The sequence below is a fragment of the Lipomyces japonicus genome (genome assembly GCF_038497905.1).
Source record: "Lipomyces japonicus strain CBS 7319 unplaced genomic scaffold V1514scaffold_7, whole genome shotgun sequence".
In the NCBI taxonomy this organism is placed as follows: Eukaryota; Fungi; Ascomycota; class Lipomycetes; order Lipomycetales; family Lipomycetaceae; genus Lipomyces; species Lipomyces japonicus.
Window position 1 is genome coordinate 167,034 of NW_027117819.1, and position 17,422 is coordinate 184,455.

Sequence of the window (17,422 nt, forward strand, 5' to 3'; positions counted from 1 at the left end):
CAAATCGCCTGGTCGCTGCCAACGATTGATACAGTGGTCAGTGGATACGATTACCGTGCCATGGTTTCTATTAGCGGTTTCATGTTCGATTCGGAAGGTTGTCTTCGTATTAGACTATACGAATACGAATGACGCTCTTTTTTTTTTTTTTGTGCCGCAGAATTCCCGAAAAGGTATTTCATGAAAATGCAAATTGCAGATGGCTTTAATCTCCAACAGACTTGGGAACTACGTAGTTCATTGTATTGTATTGTATCGTACTTGTATGCATTTTCTGAGTGCATGGCGAAGGAGTCAAATAGGAAATCTTTGAATAGGCGCTTTGCATGGTCTGCTGGTACTAATCACGATATCTGTATATGAAAGCATTTGTCTAATACTCCTACAAAATCCTCTTCATGAACGACAATACATATTTACTACGTAGATGTTTATTTTGTAACCATTTGTTTGAATTTTTTTTTTTTTTTTTTTTTTTTGTATGATATTATCGTGCGGGAATATGTATTCAAAGCTTAATATTCGGCGCAGTGAATTCGAAAACGAAATCCGATATACTACTATACGCATGAACGAGTATTCATTTTCGTTCTTAAATTACGTTGATTTATGATCGATCTGCATGGGTTTTTAAGGGTTTAATACACGTCATTCATGGCACAGAAAGACGACAACACGTTCACTAGCTTAGGCATTGACTCATTCAATGCGGTAGTCATTGTAGGTTAATCAAACAATTGCGGTTACGGATCAATGAGAAAGGTAGAAAAACGTATTAACCAAGAGACTTTGCAAAGGCTGCCCGCACAAACGCGTACAGGCTCTTTAGATCGTTTATTCTCGTGCCGTCCGGCATCATCATTGTGCTGATTTACCTGTACGCAGTGCACCGCCTAATTTCGCTGGGAACTGTCAACCTGCCAAACTCGGTAATATGCATGTTGCTTTTGTTTGCTTTTCTTCTCGCATTACGTTCAACCATTGGCGCCCGCAGGACTGCCTTAGTTACTCAGGTTATTGACGTGCCGCTCGGCTGGGCCCTGCGATGGATCAACACGTTCTTCACGCCGTCGTTCGTTTTGCTGCCCCTGTCACCGGGCGTCGGTGGCGCCGAAGTGGGCAAGATTGCTGCCGTGTTTATAATCGGCTACGTGATAATGGTTGCCATCACGGCATACTTAGTATTGGGGTTGCAAAAACTGTTTAACGTGTCCAAGCGGGCCCTGATTGAACGGGCAGAGGAACTGCCACCGTCAGACGAACCGCGCGGCTCGTCCAGCATTGAATTGGAAGATTTAACCCGCATCAGCAGCAGCTTGCAACCGGCATCGAGCGCTGATAAATCTGTTGCAGATTCGATTTTGCTTCAACGACCGGAGACCGCGTTCGATCCGGCAAACCCGCCACCGCTGGGGAGAACACTGACCAGGCCGGAATTAGATTTTAACCGCCAAGTTGATGATGACCTGACAAGCATGAGTGATCTTACCACTTCGCCCACTCGCATGTCTCGGACTTCAACTGCCGCGTCACAGATGGTACGTCAGTATGGTGGTGCTGAATTGTCGCGGCAGCAGTCTATCGACACTGTTCAAGCGGTTCTTACCGGAGACGCGCAACGTGCTCAACCCAGTAATATCAGTCCCATCAACTCACAAGTCTTTGGATTGGCCAGCGACTCTGTTGCAAATTCGTCTAAGAATAAATCGCCACGGCTGCCGGCCAAGCGTTTCTTAATCGGCGTGCCTTCACCGCGTGCGGAAAAATTTGCATTAAACATTACTCAGTATTGGGACACGTTTCTTTATACGTTTACTTTTTTCACAGTTGGATTGCCGGTGTATTTTGTGACCGGATACACGTTGATCGCTCACGGCACGTTTACGACGTTAATGTTATTTATCGGCTTGAGATTGCCAGCCAATTGGCGACGGTTCGTGCATCCTATTTTCACTTGCTCAGGTTTAACGATTCTTGGCATTTTTGTGCTTGCCGCAGCCAGGCACCGAACTAGTTTGGATTCGGGATTGCATGCGTACAGTACCGGACGGACGTACATTAACTTGTTTGGAGTACCGGAGTACAAAAACGTGTTGCCGGGTGCGGGCGACATGTTGAAAACTTTGCTTGACGTTAGCATTGTTTCACTGGCATTGCCAATGTATCGATACAGAGATGACTTGTTTAAGCATTTTACGGTGATCATGATCCCCAACATTTTGGTAGGGTTTATCACATTTTTCGCTTACCCGCCGATATGTTACGCCATTGGCATATCAGCCGAACGAAGTCTCGCGTTTGTCGGACGCAGTGTCACGTTGGCGCTCGCACTTCCGGTCGTGAACGCACTCGGCGGGTCGCAATCCCTTGTGGCCGTCACTGCGATCCTGTCTGGCATTGTTGGCGTCATCATTGGCGGGTATTTGCTTAAATGGTTGCGCATTCGTGAAGATGATTACTTAACCAGAGGCATAACTTTGGGTATTAACTCATCAGCAGTGGCCACGGCTCACCTATTAACGATTGACCCCAGGGCAAGCGCGCTTAGTAGTCTAAGTTTCGTTGTGTTTGGCATGACCTTGATTGTATTAAGTGCGATTGATCCTGTTGTCCATGTGATTCGAAACATGGTCGGCTTGTCATGAATCAAGAATTTCTTTGTCCAAAGTTTTGTCATTAATATTAAAAAAAAAATCTTTTTTTTTCTTCTTTGTATACCGCTATGACCACCGACACAAAAATAGATAAAACATTATTAAATTCTGCACTGATCAACAACAAAAAAAAAAAAAAAAAAAAAAAAAAAACTTCATCCGCTCGCACATGACACAAAGTACAAAGCTGCAAAACACATGAACTTTTTTTTTTTGTTTTTTTTTGTTTTTTTTTCTTTCTTTGTTTGTCACAATATTATTTTTCTAAAAATCGGGGAAAAGATGACCAAAATCATCCCGGGTTTGAATGCCGTAATCAGATTCTTCCTCGGGATAACGTTCAAACAAGCTTGCATCACCAGGACGACTGATCGGAGGCTCGTATGGAGTATCGATTCGTTTGGCAAGAACTCGTTCCCAGTCGACTTCACTAAACCACACGTGAGATTTCACGTCCTGAGCACCGCCGGCCAAGTTACCCAGGCGACGGGTAAGGTCACGCGTGATTAAACCTTGCAATAGATTCCGAGCTTCAGGTAGAATGTAATTAGGGTAGCGGACATCGCATTGCAGGACTTTTTCGTAAGTGCGCATCGGAGTTTGGTCGTAAAAAGGAGTATACCCAGTGAGCATTTCGAATATGAGGATTCCTAGTGACCACCTTTTGGAGAGGAAAAAAAAAAAAAAAAAAAAAAAAAAGTTAGTTTGAATAATTAATTGTTTTCCCATGTGATGCATACCAATCGACAGACTTGTTGTATGCCCTTCTGGCAATGACTTCCGGTGCGATGTAGTCAGGAGTTCCGCACATGGTGTAAGTTACATCCGGTACTTCCTTAGCGAAACCAAAATCAGTAATCTTTATGTGACCTTTTCGATCGAGTAATATGTTTTCCGGTTTTAAATCTCGGTAAATGATATTGTGACCATGCAAATATTCTAGAGCTAGCGTGACTTGAGCAGCATAGAACTTTGCCACGGGATTGGGGAACCTTTGCGAACGTCGCAAGAGTGAAAACAATTCGCCGCCTTCGATGTAGTCCATGACCATAAACAAGTTGTGCGAATCCTGAAACGAACCCCATATCCTGATTAAGAAAGGATGGTCAACAAGCTTGAGCATTTTCCGTTCGTCGTTGGTGTGCTCGACCTGCTTCATGTGGACAACCTGTGCCTTTTTCAGGACCTTGATGGCATAGTACAGGCTGTTGTATCTTGATCGAACCAGATGGACGCGGCCGAACGAGCCGGTGCCAAGAGTGCGCTTGATGTCGAAGTCAGAGATTTTATATTTTCCACGAGTGACGGTTGACTTTTGAGGAAGAAGAGATGAATTGAAAGAAACTTGTGGTTGAACTTGTTGTTGTTGTTGTTGCTGTTGCTGTTGTTGCTGTGGTTGAGGTGGATGTGATGATGCGGCCTGATCTGCCGCCGATGGAGTTATTAGTGGCGGCTGGGCGTGATCCAGCTGTGCCAGCTGGGGCTGGGACTGTAGATACTGCTGCTGCTCCTGCTGCATGAGCAATTAGATCTGTGCTGAGCAGAATTGACGGTCGCAAGAGCGAAGAAGGATGATGGATGGCTGGTCAATTCGGTGGACGTTGATTGTGTGATGTTGGGCGAAGGACAGGACACATTGGTCGACTCCGCGCTCGGGCAGCTCGTTTTGAGTTTTCCAAAACAGGCGCCGGAATTCGCCGCTTACGTTGATTTATTCGAGACGAGACGGGCCATGATGACAATTGCAAACACCTGCTCACGACCGCCAGGCCGTGCTTGATATCACAAAGGCATGGCCAATGATGCCATGACGGGGCCAAGTCCACGCCAGGCCGTCGGTCGGTCCTACAGCCAGCAGCAGCAACGTGCGCCAAGTGCCATGCGGATATATATATATATATGTTAATTTGTCTACTTGGACTCTATCGCTCGCTCGGTCTTGGTTGCATTTACAGGTGGTGATGGCGACGAGGCCTGTGGGACCTTGTGGAGCCGGCGCTGATAGACGTCGACTCCAACTCTCTCACTAAGTAGTTAGTTATCGCTGCCTCGGCCATCACCGCGCCCGCGCCCGCGCTGGCCCGCCATTATAATATCTATATATATATGCCAGTCCATCTCTCATTGCATGGCCTTGTCCGCAAATATCTCGATTCCTAGCCTCCAATGGCTGCTGCCGTGTTTGTTTCCAACTCCGTCTTGATCAACGGCAAGTTCGTGCCTGCTTCCATCTTTGTCGAAAACGGCGTTGTTAGCAAGGTCGAACTAGGCATTGTCGACAAGCTACATGCGACAGTAGAATACCATGACTACTCAAACAAAACCATTCTGCCCGGGCTGGTAGACAGTCATGTTCATCTCAACGAGGTATGCCAAAAAAAAAAACGTTTTGCTTTCTTTGTCTCTGGCTAATTTTTTTTTTTTTTTCTTTCAGCCCGGCAGAACCGAGTGGGAAGGTTTTGAGACAGGCACCAGGGCTGCTGCGTCAGGCGGCGTCACCACGGTGATTGACATGCCTCTCAACGCTATCCCGCCCACGACGACGGTCGACAATCTAAACACAAAGCTGGCCGCTGCCGAGTCGCAGCTGCACGTCGACGTGGGCTTCTGGGGTGGCGTGATCCCCGGCAACCAAGCCGATCTCGTGCCGCTTGTCAATGCCGGCGTGCGCGGGTTCAAGTGCTTCATGATTGAGAGCGGCGTGGACGAGTTCCCGGCTGTCGAACCTGACGACATTGCGGTTGCGATCGACGTGCTCAAGGATCAGCCGTCCGTGCTCATGTTTCATGCCGAGATGCTGCCATCCGATGGCGAGGCCGTCGTGGCTGCCGACGCTGATTCGACTGCGTACGCCTCGTTTCTGGATTCCAGGCCCGACTCGTACGAAACCACCGCGATCAAGACCATTCTCGATCTTGCCCAGAAATGCGACAAAAAGGAATCACTCAGGCTGCACATTGTCCACATTTCATCTGCCCAAACCTTGCCATTGCTTGCCAAGGCACGCAACGAGCTCGGCATTAACCTGACTGCCGAGACTTGCTTCCATTATCTCACGTTAAATTCTGAGCACATTCCTCATAAGGGCACTCACTACAAATGTTGCCCGCCCATCAGGAACAAGCAAAATCAAGACGCGCTTTGGGATGCCTTGCAATCCGGCGTTTTGCAAACCGTCGTGTCTGACCACTCACCTTGCACGCCCGCGCTTAAGGATCTCCAAGTCGGTGATTTTTTCAAATCCTGGGGCGGCGTGTCCGGACTCGGACTCGGCCTGTCAATTTTGTGGACCGAAGCCAGCAAGCGCGGAATAGGTCTCGCGAAAGTTTCACAGTGGACTACTGAAAATACTGCTAGGCAAGTCGGCTTGCTCGGCCGCAAGGGCGTGATTGCCCAAGGCGCGGACGCTGATTTTATCGTGTTTGATCCCCATGCAGTATTTACGGTTTCCGAAAGTAACCTTCAATTCAAAAACAAAATATCTCCATATAAGGGCCTGTCTTTGAAAGGTGTGGTTGAGAAAACGTTCCTTCGCGGGAATTGCATCTACACCGTTGAAAATGGTGTTGCTCAAGTTTCATTAGGTAAAACAATTTTAGAGCAAAGATCAGAATAAAAAGGAGACACTTTTGCCTATGAGTTTAATATATACTGTTATAGAACTAACTATATGACCATGGATACACTGGAAAGGCGTTTTTTTTTATATGCTATTTTTTTTTAATAAAAATAAATTGATTGCAAGTTTTGAAATTTAAAAAAAAAAATTATTTTTCCCAATCGTACGCAGCCGCCAACCGTTTGGCAAGGTGTTCTCCAGCAGTTAAGACCTTGTATTGATTGCCAGGATCGGCCGGTCCTCGATCTTGAACTGAACTAATGACCAAACTTGGCACCGGTTCCAGTAACGTGTCATCAGCCGGATGACAAAAATATGCAACCGAATATCGATCACGCCTTCTTGCCTGGACTGTCTCAGCAGACTTGACCCTGTGTAATGCTGATTTCAGCACACCGGCGGACCAAAAGCTTAGCTGGTCTAAAAAATAATCCATCATTCATTAGAGCGGAGTACTCCCCTAAAAAAAAAATAACCTACCGGCAATGTTCACCACAATAGGAGGGCATGATTTGTCATGTCTTGCTTGAAGGGCTGGAATCGGCAGCCATTCTCCAGTAACGGGCGACCGAACTTCAAGCCCTTCCTGGCCCGGTCTTTGAAACAACAACGTAACCGATCCCTACATGACATTTCGGCGTTAAAAAATTACTTGCCATTAGTTTTTTGCACTTGTTTCGGCATGAATCCATACATAGTCAGTGTGCGCGCCTGCCCGGACATGATTCAAATCAGCGTCGTCCTGTGCCGGATAGTATAAAAATCGTAAAATGCTGCCACTATATTGATTTAAATTATGCCTTGACGAAAACCATTGGTTGCCTCCACGATCAGGATCGATCTGAAGTGCTTCAGCTAACAGATCAAGAACCTTGTTGCAAGTGGCATGACATTTTTGAGCATGCTTGGCGATGGTTAATTCGTTATGCGCAAAAATTGATGGCAATGATTGAATTGGCTTGCCATCATTGTCAAATTGACCAAAATTAAAAGCCCTGACAAAAAATTGAGTGTTATGACTTGCTTGTATGTAAACAATCTTGGATTTTTCATACTCTTTTGGATCACCATTAGTGCTCAAATCTAACCTACGCCGATGGAATTAGTATAAAGTAGCAATTAAATGAAAAAAAATTAATTTACTTTTCCTTATTCATGCGGGAATATCCTCGGTTGTGACTTTGGATCGCAAATTTCTGCTTTTCTTCATAGGGCAATGCGAAAAACGATTTAGACTGTTTATACACGAAACAAAAAAAAAAAAAAAACACAGCAATCAACATTCATATATCCAAAAAAAAAAAAAAAAAAAAATAGAAATTTACTTTCTACGTACCAGCGCAAAAATGTTATCGACTTCGTCCGCCGTGAAGTCTGTGCCGTTAATAAAGAAAAATCCCAAAGTAGTAGCCGCGTCGTAGACCTGCTGCGCAGCTGAAGAAGATGTGATATCTACAATCGGCAACACTTGGTCTGAATTAGGCATTATTTCAAAGCAAGCAAGTTCCAAGGAAATATATTCACAATTAGTCGTGGGACAACAAGAGCATTTGGTTGAAGGAAAGTCTCCGATAAGCAATTGGTGATGCCATGAGCCGCACGACATGTATGCAGATAAATTGAGTCAGCCATTTACCCGTACCCTGACAAAGAAAAGGGTAAATCGAAACTTTGAAGCTTTTTGTCAAGCAGCCGAGCAGGAAATCTCGAGAACTGTTGATAGCGTCATTATACATCTTTACAAATCGTTACATTGTGGTTGGCAGAAACCAGCAGGCATTTGAATACAATACGGTCTGTTTACATTCGTTCAATATGCCGATTAATCAACCATCATCTCAGATAAAATTGACGAACGTGTCTCTTGTGCGAATGAAGAAAGGTATGATGCGAGCAAGGCATTAGTAATAAGACCCATACGTTTGCTGACCTTGATTTAGGAAAACGCCGGTTCGAACTTGCTTGTTACATGAATAAAGTTCAAGACTGGAGATCAGGAGTGTAAGTGAATTTTGTGTTTATATATATTGACATTGACATTGACATTGACATTGAAATTTAGTGAAACTGATTTGGATGAGGTTTTACAAATTCATAATGTTTTCTTAAACGTGTCAAAAGGTCAAGTTGCGCCTAATGAGGATTTGAAGGCCAGCTTTGGAACGACCGACTCGGACAAGATCATTTTAGAAATTCTTAAAAAGGGTGAGTTGCAAGTGGGCGAGAAGGAACGGCAAGCCAAGTCACAACAACAACACGCCACCGTGATTGAAATCGTGTCTTCAAAATGCGTCAACCCATCCACGAAACGACCATACCCTACCACGATTATCGAAAAAGCTCTTGCTGAACTGGGCTACAACATCGTAGCAAACAAAAACTCCAAGGCGCAAGCATTGGATGCGATCAAGCAATTAGTGTCCAAACAAATCATCCCGATCGCGCGAGCTAAAATGAGGGTAAGGCTTACGGCAGATGCCAAAGAAGCCAAGAGATACCGACCTGCGGTGGTGGCATTAATAGACCAGATCGAGGACGAGGACTGGGGCGCGGAATGGGAATGTGTCGGATTTATCGATCCTGGCAGTTATAAAGAACTCGGTGAGTTGCTACGGGCGGAAAGTAAAGGTAAAGCAAGCATCGATGTTTTGGACACCGCGGTTATTCAGGAGGGCGAGGAAACGTTTTGACGTCAAAACCAAAGTTTTCATAAAATAAAATGCATCAACCAAGACTCGAGTGAACCATTCTACAGTAAACCTAAACGTTGCCCCTGAAAACGAAGCCACGCGCAGCGTGTGGTGTGGAGAAGGGGGTTAGGGGAACGGCTGGCTTAGGGCTTAGTATGGGCCGTGCCGTGACTGCGTTTCTCGCAGAAAACTAGGGCACGGCTGCTGAGCTAATCCGGTCCGTGGCCACGACAGAGCATCGACAGTGTTGAGTGTGCGGGCAAGTCCTGGTTAGGCCAACCTTCAGTCCTTTTTGTTCACGATCAACACATCAACAACAAAATGGTAAGCACGCCGAAATCAGGTCAAATCAAATACCGATTTTTTTAACCTCTTATTTATAGTCTTTCGTCCTTGAAGATAAAGGAAACTTTCAGCACATCTTGCGGTACGTTGTTTTATAGTGTTTTTTTTTTTTTGTTTGGTTGGCAACCAAGGTCGGAGTGCATTACAAGCAGAACAAGATCGACACGTCAGATGGAATTAGAGCTTATTTATATTACGTTTTGCGATTGTGTTCCGACCAGTTGTTCAAGTAGGATGGGAGAGAAAGTGGGAACTAGGGTTTACTAACGCGGTTTGATAGTCTCCTCAACACCAATGTTGATGGTAAGATCAAGATTATGTACGCCCTTACCTTGATCAAGGTATGTTAACATTCACTTTTGCGGGTATGCAGCAGGGGCGTTGATGATTAACGGTTAATTCAGGGTGTCGGTCGTCGTTACTCCAACTTGGTTTGCAAGAAGGCCGATGTCGACTTGTCCAAGAGAGCTGGTGAGCTTACCGTCGAAGAACTCGAGAGAATCGTCACCATCATTCAGAACCCGACTCAGTACAAGATTCCGGCTTGGTTCCTTAATCACCAACGTGACTTTGTCGACGGCAAGGACACTCAGGTTCTTGCCAACCAGCTTGACTCCAAGCTCCGTGACGATCTCGAGAGATTGAAGAAGATCCGTGCCCACAGAGGTCTGCGACACTACTGGGGTCTTCGTGTCAGAGGTCAGCACACCAAGACCACCGGCAGAAGAGGCAAGACTGTTGGTGTCAGCAAGAAGAAATAAACGGATTTTTTCCTGTTTGCTCCTCCCCACCTCCCTTCCACACCTCTCTTTTCTCTCTCTCTCTCGCACTACAACAACAAAAAATGGAAAAAAGTTTCGAAGCGGTTTTGTATTGGCATTTACGTTTTTTTTTTTTGTTTGTACTTGCAAGATTGTTTGTAATATATCAAATGTCTTAAAAAAAATTAATACAGATGTTTGTTTACACATTATTTATTTATTTATTTTTATATTTTTTTTTTGTAACAATTAAATTGCTGACGTTTTGATTGATTTGGAAAGATCATCATAAACATCATATCTTCTTTGCACGGTCACCGGAATGCCGCTGCGGACTTCTTCTATTCTGCCAGCTTGCAGGTTCGCATACACAATGTCTTCACCTTCGCCAGCCTGGGCCAAGATTAACCCGTTCGGGTCGATAGCTGCCGAGTAACCATAAGCATGATACCCTGCGGTTAAATCTCTAGCTGGCGAACACAGCAACACGAACACCTGGTTATCAACCGCGCGAGCACGACCGAGCAAGTCCCAATGCAACGGTCCGGTCGTGGTGTTGAACGCGCCAGGATAAATCATGGCAAACACGCCATCTTTCCTGGCTGCCACGGATGCCAATTCCGGGAACCGAATGTCATAACAGATGGCAACACCAACCTTACCATAAGGCGGAATGTCAAACACGGTGATCTTGGACCCACCAGTTAATACTTCCGATTCCTTAAACCTGATCTTGCCCGGAATGTCAATATCAAACAAGTGCACCTTGCGATGCTTGCCAATAAGTTCACCCGATGGTGCAAAACTTAAACTCGTGTTAAACAATTTGCCTTGCTCATCTTTTTCTGGAATCGAACCTCCAATAAGGAAAGTTTGCGTTTCCTTGGCCAATTGAGACAAAAATGTCGTCGTCGGTCCGGATGGGATCAATTCTGAGTATTCGGGGAACGCTGCAACTGAATACGGCGAATTAAAACATTCTATTCAAAAAAAAAAAAAAAATTTAAATCATGTTAACTATCAATCATAAATCAATATAAAAGTACAAGTCTTTTTGGCAAGGTAACATGCCTGGCAGGACAATCAGTTTTGCACCGTTTGATGCAGCCTGGAGCACATGTTCACGAACGCGACTCAGGTTCTTGGCCTTGTCTGCCGTGGCTGCTAATTGAACCAAGGCAATTTTCAATGTCTTTAATAAAAGATTTGACATTTTCCTTCAACTACTATTATTTATTAATAATACGATTTGCTTTTAAGTAAGGGGGGTTTTCAAATATTTGATCGGTTTCTCTTGATAGCGAACCGGTCCTACAAACCCCTTTACCGTAATTAAAAGCTTACTCTAAAGACGATATGCACAGCTCAGATTGAAACAAACTAAATTATACAGATGTGCCGCCGCCCTTTGACATGACAACAAAAAATAATACCCTATATATGTAATACTGTTGAAAAGTTTTTTTTTTTAATTTAGAGTGCCTTTTTCGCCCGTTATAAAACCTTCACACTAAATTTATATCTTCTCGTCCACGTTTGAGGGACTCTTGGTATTTGTTCTTTTTTTCTTTTGGTGATTATATATATCATGATCAATTCGTAGCAGATGTTTCTGTTTCTGTCTTTGTTACAGTAGCATCAGCATCCGCATCGGTATCAGCTACTGGTGATGTTGTTGCTATTGGCGACGTCGTCGTCGTCGTCGCCGCCGCTGCGGATGATGATGGTGTTATGACCCCAATATGGCCAAACAAAACATTAAACCCTTCTAACGTGGAACTTGGTAAAAATCTTTCCAATCTTTTCCAAGTCTGAGCCCATAACTCTAATTGCTTCTCGTTGCCTGCCGCCTCATCTGGTTGCACCAGATATTTAGTCGAACTCATTACAAGCAACACGTTCTTCAACGACTCAGCCACTGCCTCTTCCAAATTATCTCGCGGACTCGAATTCATTAACCGATCCATCATGTCAAGAATGCGCAACCAAAGATCTAGCATGCCATCCCATGTCGATAATCTTTCCAGGTAATACAGGAAAACCTTACACAATAACGAAGCTGCTTGCAATCGCGTGTCACCCATACCCTTGGGATCAGATTGATAAATCTCTGGTCGCAACAGGCCCGAAATTAGAGGGAACAATACCGTACTAAAAATCGCGGTCCATTCAAAGTCATCATACGTGGCAGATAATTCTGGAGAGAGCAATGATCGTTGTAATGAACTGAATGCCTGTTGCCGAACTTCCCTGCATGCATTCAGACATTGCAAAAGCAAGCCATCTAAAATTGGAAACCAGAATGTTGTCCAACCTAATACTGTTAGCCAAAAAAAAAAAAAAACATATTTCGCATACCATCTTTCCGGTCTAATCCAGACAAAACAATTAAATCTTTAACCTTGAGTCGCAATTCATTAATAATCTTGACCGCCGTGACCGCACGCACCACAACATCAACAAACGGTCTTTCCATGCCGGGGTAAATTCCTGCAGCTACCGCAGCATTTACTTCTGCCGCCGTCATTTTCTTGCCGTTCACAGTCGCTGTCCCTTTCAAGTTTTCAATACTTGGTCGCTTAAGAACATTACCGCCACTACTACTGCTGCTGCCTAGTCCGCCTGAAATTGTGCTGTAGTTTTTATTGCGATCGCTGGCAGCTGCAACTTGATGTGAGGAAAGAGAACTTGTTCGGGATTTAAGTGATGCCGGATGAGCAGGTTGGCCATGACCGATCGGCGGCGTGCCCGATCGGCCGTGACGGCGATTTGACTGACGATGTTCATGCTTTTGTTCCCAGTCACTTCCGATTGCACCAGCACTGGCAAACGCGCCTAGTACATCAATAATGGCTTGAAAGTTATTACTGGATTGTAAAAGTCGAAGATTTGTTGAGATCGCTTGCTTTTCATCAATCACGTCCAAGTCATTATCAACATTACCCACATTAGCAATCTGTTCAACAATTTCAAAAATCATTGGTGCCGAATCAATATTGTTCATTAACAATTCCAACGTTTTCCAAAATGCCTGTTCTGGCACTTCAAGAAGTAATGCTCTCACATCTTCAGAGCAACTGCGGAAAAGACTGACAATTCCTGTAGCTGCAACCGAGCTTGACTCCTTTAAAGCCTCACTATCAACATTTGAAATTGCGATAAAGACTTTTCCAGTGAGTTCATTTAATTCTTTATATTTATTCTCATTTTCCTGTAAGGAGATTTCTTGCAATCGTTGAACAACAACAAGCATATAACAAATTATTCGACCCACGACAATTGGATAAGCCTTGTCTGAGTTTGCTAGTATTGATTGGAATGCAGAGAGTAGCTCTAACTTTAGGGTGCTCAAATTTTCTGAATTGTTAATGACAAGACAAGTTGCCATCTCGAGTACATAAATGATCAACGGAGCTAGAGACGTTTCACCATTTTTCTCATTTATGCCAGCCGAAGAACGCCCGTTTCCTGCTGAACCAGAAGATTTGTCCCAGTTCCCGTCTTCGCCTGAATTCGTTCTTCCAAATTCAGTCCTGCCTGCAAAAGCAGTCTTCCGCTGCTGCAAAATCTTGGCCTCTTCTAGTAAAAATTTTAACATGTGTTCAACCTTATCAGGCTTTAATGCTGAGATGTTATCGAATATTTCACTAAGATTGCACGAATTAATACAGTCAACCGTGCACAATGTACTCTCCAATTCTTCGTCTGACGGTTCCGGTGGCCCGTCTACCGTGTAACTTGAAAGATACGATGACAATGTCGAAAATATGCTGTTGTCTTTAGTATCATTGCGGTTTATAATATTCGCCGGTGAAATTATTGGAATAGGTGGCACGGTTAGGTTATCTTGTAATTCAGAGAAATACGATGATATCAAGGAGTTGGCAAACAAGCTTAGCCATATTCGTAAAATTTCTCTCCAGCCCGATCGTATCAGTTCTTCGTTTCCACGGACCACTCTAAACAAAACCACAGTAGCTAATTGAGCCTTATAATTCCTTCCAAAGCGAACTGACAAATCACTAACAGTAATGCTGCTGCCATCCATTTGAATTTCTGTCGAATCTGCCAAACTGTTTAGAACATGATCCCCGGTTAAAGTAGATATCTTCGACAGGCAAAGAACAATATGATCCAAAGCTTCTGAAATGTGATATCGCGAAGCAATTCGAGCACAGTGATCAAATCCAGTAATCACTCTCATAAATACCATATCATCGGTGGCTGTATTAAACACATATGCAAGCGTGGCAACCACTGGTTTCCAAGTAGCCCTAAACATTTCAGCATCATAAACATTGGTTTCTTCACAAATCAAAAACGTGCCGGCAATTCTAGTTTTTTGTAGAAGTTCTTTCCATGCGTATTCGAAACTTTCTTGATTATCATGTTCTTCTGGCATGATAATTTCTCTATTCTTGATCGCATTATACACGGCCTCCAAATAATCATGATCAAAATCTTTGCCATCATTCACCATTCGTAAATTGCGCTTGTATTGTTCCAATGTCATTCTATTCTTAACCTGAGGATTGTGAAGATCTGTGTTGAGTAAAATAATCGAGTAACTTAGAACAAATGCAGCATCCTTATTTGCTACCTCTTCGGGTTTAAATTCACAATACCGCTCTGAAAATTTTTCCACTATTCTCTCAATCTGCTGAGCTTCACCTGGCAACCTAAAACTTTCTAATAATTGTCTGAGGGCTTCATCAATACGCAAATCAGCAAAGTCAAAATCGTCAATAAAGCATTCCATGATTGATTTGTTGCTAGGCTTTGCCAAATACTCTCCCAAAAGCTTTTTACTAATTCGAGATGTGTGGCGCAAAAACGTGGCTACCGATTTGGAATTGCTTGCTTCATCTATTACGCCATTGTCGACCAAAAATTGTATACCTTTCTTTGGGTTATTATTAAACTTTGACGTTCCTTGTATAACAATCTGTTTCTTATTGCGTTGTTCTAATAAAGATTCTAGGTCCGGATGATTTTCTTTTGCAACATTAGCACTGTCAATCCGATCAACTAAAAATGAAACATATGACAACAAGGCATCGAGGCAAAGAGGTGGCACGTTTGCGGTCGACCATGTGGCCGCATCAGGGAACGCGTTCTATAATCAAGTCAGCTATAATTGTCAAAATGTAGAAAAAGTCGAAATTTTTTAGAAAAAAAAAGTTTTACGCACTCTACTTAGTAATCCAATGACATCTTCGCACAAGTTTGCCCGATCAATGTCGCAATCATAATTGACGAATAAATCAACCATAAAACCAGGAATTCTAGTAAGGCCACATAAACACTCAATCATAGTTTCCCTTGCGTCCGGTCCGCGTTGACCTCCTTCCATTCCCAACCGTTGTCTTTCTTTCACAGGTACTGGAGTACTGGTGCCAGAACCATTGCTTGAAACAGTGGATGACGATCGTAGTAGTACGGTTGGAAAAATAGGAATACCTTCATACAGCACTGGATCCACGCCTGAATCTCGAGGAATTTCTGCCCGAAAATGTAGGCATGAAATCATATAGGATAACAGCAATTCTTGCTGAAGTTTCAAATGGGGCCGCATTGTATGCATAACAGTTGACGTGATGCGAAGAGACGTTTGTAGAATTTGCAATGAATCGTAACGCAACAGTTGAAATAAGTATCGACAGAGGTCATCTACTGCAAGCGCACGTAATGATGCATGTTTGGCTATCGACGAACCCGCAACTTCAAATGCAACATCGATTATTCGAAGTGCCATTACCCTCATGGTATCTGTATGCTGACGATCGTTAGGATCAAGAAGTGAAATAAGAACGCGTAAAATCTCTCTAATTGACGGTAAGCCATACGGTTTTAAATCAACATCAGCATAGGCGTCTTCTTGTACGTTTATCTCAGGCGAAGCCGAAAACTCTGTCGGGTTATGACTTGAAGAGTTCTCAACTGACGATGCACTTGGAGATACCGTAATCGGTTCATTCATTTGCACAGTGCCAAGATTGTTTGCAGTCAAACTGGTCATTGTCTCAATTGTTGATTCATCTTTTTCAGGTTCGAGCTGCTTCAGTAGCTCAAATGCCTTTTGGCACATAGTAACCATTGACATCTCTGCTGACCGCCGCAGCATTTCACTTAATCGCATCTGGCAGCACATGCTAAGCCCCGTCTCCATCATTTCACAAACACTCTCATCTGAAAGTAAATCGCCACCGATGCCACACATCATAACTTCCATTAATCTAAGAATTCTGAGCAATACAACTTCATCTTGCGCGGTATCTGAAGCTTCGAATCTGCAGTGTGTTATAGCGGATGAGAGTAATTGCATGGCTAATGGAAGCCTAGGCGATGATAAAGAGATGATTCGGTATGAAAAAAACTTAGTTATTGCATTGAGTGCGAGGGACGTGATTGGGCCATTTATGGAAGACGATCTAATGACTTGCAAAAAAGGATGAAATAAACACGGCGTATCAAATGTCGAAATGTCTATTGTATGTTAATAAATTTCCATAATAAGTGTATTAGAGCGTAACCACTCACCCCTGCAATCTGCCAGTTCTGCGCGTAACTTCGCAAACCCAGCTAGCAAAGGATTTTCCTAAATTACATGTGTTAGATATATCACAATATGTTTATGAAACCACGTTATGATCAAAAAAAAAAACTTACTACTTGACCATTTCGTGTCCTCCGATTTCTAAGTCCACCTAGGCGTGACATCAATCCTAAATCCTCAGAGTCAGGGCTTGAATCATATGGTCCGGCCGCGCCCAAAATTAATGCAACACCAGACTGTGCCCAGCGAGCATTTTTGCGCATCGCTGACGTGATTGTAATGCACTCATTGATTACTAGTGAAACCGGGCTGATCGATATTGAACAGGTCTGTGAGAGCGACGACTGCCGCGGTGGAATAGCCGACGCTAGGAACTCTGTGCTCAATAATCCCGAATCTAATGAAGCCATGTGCCTATCACCAATCTATATTATAAAGTCAAAAGATATCTTGATGCGATGTCTGTTGCGGTGGGAGGATAACTATTATACGCGAATAGCTGTCGTGTCCAATTCACCAACAACAGAATAGTAAAGTAGACTGGATTGCTTCGCAGTAAAATAACATATAGCGACTACTTTATAGCTTTAACTGCGTGACGCCTGTGTGAATTTCGTTTTATGATCTGTGTAAATATTGTAATTGTATACTAAACACGGTCCAACTCGACACCGACACGAAGATGAAGATGTTCGACTATGCCACTGCAAAAAGCAAACAGAGTTTGAGCGTGAGAGCATTAAGGTTTTAGGGCTTGGGGGATGGCGGATGGCGATAACACAAGGGGCAGGACAAGC

General features: G+C 43.7%; 8 protein-coding genes across 8 annotated transcripts; 4 read left to right on the forward strand and 4 right to left on the reverse strand.

Moving 5' to 3' along the window:
* The first annotated feature begins 455 nt into the window (after positions 1-455).
* Positions 456-2,804, forward strand: V1514DRAFT_326445 (LrgB-like family-domain-containing protein). The gene has a single exon (XM_066926803.1). The coding sequence runs from the start codon at positions 939-941 to the stop codon at positions 2,643-2,645; it is 1,707 nt and encodes a 568-aa protein (XP_066784999.1). The 5' UTR covers positions 456-938; the 3' UTR covers positions 2,646-2,804.
* V1514DRAFT_326446 (kinase-like domain-containing protein) lies at positions 2,716-4,582 on the reverse strand. The gene is made up of 2 exons (XM_066926804.1): positions 3,395-4,582; positions 2,716-3,315 (listed from the first exon to the last, which is right to left on the reverse strand). The coding sequence occupies exons 1-2, from the start codon at positions 4,171-4,173 to the stop codon at positions 2,919-2,921; spliced, it is 1,176 nt and encodes a 391-aa protein (XP_066785000.1). The 5' UTR covers positions 4,174-4,582; the 3' UTR covers positions 2,716-2,918.
* A 207-nt stretch (positions 4,583-4,789) lies between these two features.
* Positions 4,790-6,406, forward strand: V1514DRAFT_290150 (uncharacterized protein). Its single transcript, XM_066925292.1, has 2 exons — positions 4,790-5,021; positions 5,089-6,406. The coding sequence occupies exons 1-2, from the start codon at positions 4,821-4,823 to the stop codon at positions 6,268-6,270; spliced, it is 1,383 nt and encodes a 460-aa protein (XP_066785001.1). The 5' UTR covers positions 4,790-4,820; the 3' UTR covers positions 6,271-6,406.
* On the reverse strand, positions 6,368-7,819 carry V1514DRAFT_326450 (uncharacterized protein). Its single transcript, XM_066926805.1, has 6 exons — positions 7,610-7,819; positions 7,417-7,508; positions 7,329-7,361; positions 6,968-7,268; positions 6,754-6,895; positions 6,368-6,693 (listed from the first exon to the last, which is right to left on the reverse strand). The coding sequence occupies exons 1-6, from the start codon at positions 7,757-7,759 to the stop codon at positions 6,422-6,424; spliced, it is 990 nt and encodes a 329-aa protein (XP_066785002.1). The 5' UTR covers positions 7,760-7,819; the 3' UTR covers positions 6,368-6,421.
* Positions 7,820-7,967: 148 nt separating this feature from the next.
* On the forward strand, positions 7,968-9,241 carry V1514DRAFT_290158 (SBDS protein C-terminal domain-containing protein). Its single transcript, XM_066925293.1, has 3 exons — positions 7,968-8,155; positions 8,214-8,274; positions 8,336-9,241. The coding sequence occupies exons 1-3, from the start codon at positions 8,089-8,091 to the stop codon at positions 8,961-8,963; spliced, it is 756 nt and encodes a 251-aa protein (XP_066785003.1). The 5' UTR covers positions 7,968-8,088; the 3' UTR covers positions 8,964-9,241.
* Positions 9,242-10,281, forward strand: V1514DRAFT_326456 (40S ribosomal protein uS13). The gene is made up of 4 exons (XM_066926806.1): positions 9,242-9,287; positions 9,347-9,390; positions 9,589-9,649; positions 9,713-10,281. Exons 1-4 carry the CDS (start codon positions 9,285-9,287, stop codon positions 10,067-10,069), a joined length of 465 nt encoding a protein of 154 aa, XP_066785004.1. The 5' UTR covers positions 9,242-9,284; the 3' UTR covers positions 10,070-10,281.
* On the reverse strand, positions 10,222-11,332 carry V1514DRAFT_326461 (carbon-nitrogen hydrolase). The gene is made up of 2 exons (XM_066926807.1): positions 11,141-11,332; positions 10,222-11,049 (listed from the first exon to the last, which is right to left on the reverse strand). Exons 1-2 carry the CDS (start codon positions 11,280-11,282, stop codon positions 10,319-10,321), a joined length of 873 nt encoding a protein of 290 aa, XP_066785005.1. The 5' UTR covers positions 11,283-11,332; the 3' UTR covers positions 10,222-10,318.
* On the reverse strand, positions 11,333-17,297 carry V1514DRAFT_326464 (uncharacterized protein). Its single transcript, XM_066926808.1, has 5 exons — positions 16,739-17,297; positions 16,610-16,667; positions 15,261-16,555; positions 12,428-15,185; positions 11,333-12,383 (listed from the first exon to the last, which is right to left on the reverse strand). The coding sequence occupies exons 1-5, from the start codon at positions 17,033-17,035 to the stop codon at positions 11,662-11,664; spliced, it is 5,130 nt and encodes a 1,709-aa protein (XP_066785006.1). The 5' UTR covers positions 17,036-17,297; the 3' UTR covers positions 11,333-11,661.
* Positions 17,298-17,422: the final 125 nt, after the last annotated feature.